This window comes from Benincasa hispida, chromosome 1 (assembly GCF_009727055.1).
Source record: "Benincasa hispida cultivar B227 chromosome 1, ASM972705v1, whole genome shotgun sequence".
Taxonomy (NCBI): domain Eukaryota; kingdom Viridiplantae; phylum Streptophyta; class Magnoliopsida; order Cucurbitales; family Cucurbitaceae; genus Benincasa; species Benincasa hispida.
Genome location: NC_052349.1, coordinates 44,647,155 through 44,650,558, shown reverse-complemented (window position 1 = coordinate 44,650,558; position 3,404 = coordinate 44,647,155). Strand labels below are relative to the sequence as shown.

At 25.2% G+C, this 3,404-nt stretch overlaps 1 protein-coding gene across 1 annotated transcript; it reads right to left on the bottom strand.

Annotated features, from left to right (window-relative positions):
- Nucleotides 1-329: 329 nt before the first annotated feature.
- On the bottom strand, nucleotides 330-3,131 carry LOC120082583 (kirola-like). The gene is made up of 2 exons (XM_039037825.1): nucleotides 2,894-3,131; nucleotides 330-741 (listed from the first exon to the last, which is right to left on the bottom strand). The coding sequence occupies exons 1-2, from the start codon at nucleotides 3,081-3,083 to the stop codon at nucleotides 476-478; spliced, it is 456 nt and encodes a 151-aa protein (XP_038893753.1). The 5' UTR covers nucleotides 3,084-3,131; the 3' UTR covers nucleotides 330-475.
- Nucleotides 3,132-3,404: the final 273 nt, after the last annotated feature.

Genomic DNA, 3,404 nt, shown 5'->3' with positions numbered 1-3,404 from the left:
ATTTTGATTCATTTTCCTATATTTGAAAACAATCCATAAAAAAATATTTGAAAAAATCAACCAGAAACAACCAAGAGGGACNATTAAATATAAGAGCTAAAATTGAACATTTGAAAGTATAGAAACTCATTGAAGAAATTTCGAAATACAAATACCAAAATAGTATTTTCACCATATATATGTAGATATAGAGGTAGATACTAATACATACATACTAGGAACTAAATTATATATTTATCTTCCTTTAAATGCATCTAGATGTACCTAATTTTCTAGATCACATTTTATTACTTTAATAAATTAAAGAAATATCTAACAAAGAAAAAAAAAAAAGTAGAATATGGCACCATCACCATTATTATTTCTTCCAACTTAAGCTTCAAAGTACACATATGATAACAATAACAATAGAGATAAGGAGGTAATTTATTTAGATCATATTTCAATAACCAAGCCAAGTTGGATGGTTTTTAGCTCAGTTATTGCAAAGATAATCATCAAGGCCTTTGCTAACTTTACTTAAACATAGGAGATAGTGATGTGGTGTAGCCACATCTTCATTTGCCTTCACAAATTCTACAGACCAATTAACTGAGCTTCCATTGCTACCATTCTCAAAAACTTGAATTTTCAATTTCATCAATTCAAAATCTCTGAATAAATCTCCTTCAAGGCACTCAAAAGTTATTGATTTGTTAGCATCATCAATAGCTATCCTCTCTTTTACCTCTTCTGGCTTCCCTATGTAATTTCCACCATAAAACAAAAGAGATCCTAAGAGCTTTGGATTGAAATTCAGTTATAAAGGTGTATATATAATTGATATATAAAATCCAACACGCTTAAATTAAACATAGCTTAACTTGTTAAGGCATATGATATATTAATATCAATGCGCAAGAATATGATGTTGTGGACGTTGGGTAAATCTTGAGTCCTTTAGTTATTGTTTTTAATAGTGTTTTTTATTTTTTATATAAAAAATAAATATATTTTTAAAAGCCTTAGGATTCGTTTGGTTGGTAATCTGGAATCTATTTTATGTTTTTAGATTCATTAAATTTAGTAAATATGTGTTTGTTAGACAATCTGGATTCTATTTTGAAAAATTATTTTTAGATTTTGTGATCTAAATAGTGAAAATTATAAAAATGTTATTTTTATGATTTCGTTATTCCAGATTTTAAATTTTAAATTTTATAATATTAAATTATATTAAATAGAGCTAAAATTTTTAGAAGTACAGTATATCATGTTATAAACTCAATTCATTTTTTAAATTAAAATATGTATTATGTAATGTATTATAAATTATGTAGTATTACCAAATAATAAATATTCAAAATATTTTAAATAAAATATGGTCATAAATTAACTAATAATTTATATTCAACTTACATATTTATTACAACTAATTTTATGATTTATAAATATGGTGCCAATCACATTTAAAATTTAATTTCTAAACCAATTTGCTACCAAAGATATAAAAAAAATATATGAAATGCAACTATGTTTTATTGAATCTTTTATTTTTAAATTTCTATTTTTCATATTCCATATGCATAGAGGCCCTTAATTTTTCTTATAAGCACATTTTGGAAAAATTAATAATTTGGAGTGGGTGTAATATAGCTTTTGAATGATTTTAGATGTGATCAAGATTTTTTTTTTTCTTTTGAACATATTCTTGATAAATAAAAGCACTTTAAGATTATTTTTTTTTTTTTATTAATTTTAAAGCGTTGTTTTAAAGATACTCTTGAGAAATAGATTGTCTAAAATTACTTTTAATGATTGATTGAAAACAATTTTAAATATGTAGTAAGAAAAGTATATTTATAATTAAATATAATCACTTTTGATGTAGTGCAACTAAAGAAAAATGTTATTTGAAACCTTGATTAAAAAAATGGTAAGGTATAAAAAAAAAAATATATATTTTCAAATATAGAAAAATATATCAAAATATCATTATCTAGCAGCGATAAATATTGATAGACTACTATCATTTATTATTGATAGACATTGATGGATGTTTATCAATGTCTATAATCTGCGATATTTTGCTATATTTTCAACAATTTTTTCATTTAAAACTATTTTTCATATAAAAATATATTTTTATTGATTTTTTTTAAAAAAAAGAGTGCTAAATAAGAAGTTATTTCAAATATACCCATAATCTATTAAGAAATGTGAAGAGTTAAATTATTCAAAGGTTATTGATATATACTTGTTTATATTTATTAATATATTATCAACACCAACCATTTATGACAGATATATACTTGTTTATATTTATTAATATATTATCAATACCAACCATTTATGACTTCTCTTAGAACCCAAATATTTAGTGGATGTAAGTGTAAAACAATGATTTATAAATAGGATAGTATCTCTCTCCCACCTCCCTCCCTCCTTCCCTTTTCTGTTCAACAATGTAGTGATGAAGATTTAAACATTTTATTCAAAGCACCTAAGATCTTTCCTCAAAAATTTTTAAACAAAAATTTAAAACACCTAAAATCTTCATTTAAATTTATATTTTTTTATAATATTTAACAAAAAAATGTATTTGTTTAAATTTGTAGGGATACAAGCGGTTTATGGTTGGGGAATATGGTCAATAGAAATATGCGTAGTTCAATAGTTAAGACATTTATAACTTCATTAAGGTTGAAAAGTTTGATCCTTCCCATATTTGTTGAACCTTAGAATAAAAAAAGGCGAAAATATATCGTAAACTATATTAATTATTGTAAAAACCGCTTAAAGTTATACCATTTTGTTTATCTGTTTGAAAGTTCAGACATTAAAATAGAATATCCGAAAGTAGTAGGAACCAAAATCGAAAAAGTTTGAAAGGATGGTTGATACAAATCCTCACCTGCATTATATTTTAAGTGGATGACGCTTCCATGAGAAAAACCATTTCCTTCCACAACCTTACCACTCTGGTAAATTTCAGGAAACATTTGCACAAAGATATAGTCCATATTGTTCTTGAAAAACTCATAGAACTTGTGACCAGAAGACTTGAGCTGCACTTGCTTTGATATCTTAGCAATCTGTGCCATTTTCAAGCTTCTAAAGTAGCTTCAAATCTCCTCATATAATTCATGTCCATAGAAGGAGCCTTTTATAGCAAAAGTGGGTGCTCTTTGATGTGACTTTTTATTCTTTCTTTCTTCACCGTAATGATTTTCTAGTGAAGAAATGCAATGAAATATTCTGTTTTATATCTGTAAAGCTTTTAGAATCATTAGCTTTGTATGAACTCAATGAGAAATTCTGTCTTTGAAGAGCTAAAGATTCGAGTCCTTGTAATGAACTTTTCTCTCTCTCTTTTTTGACTTAGAATATGAGCAATGTGAATAATTGCAAGAGAGGGAAGCGAT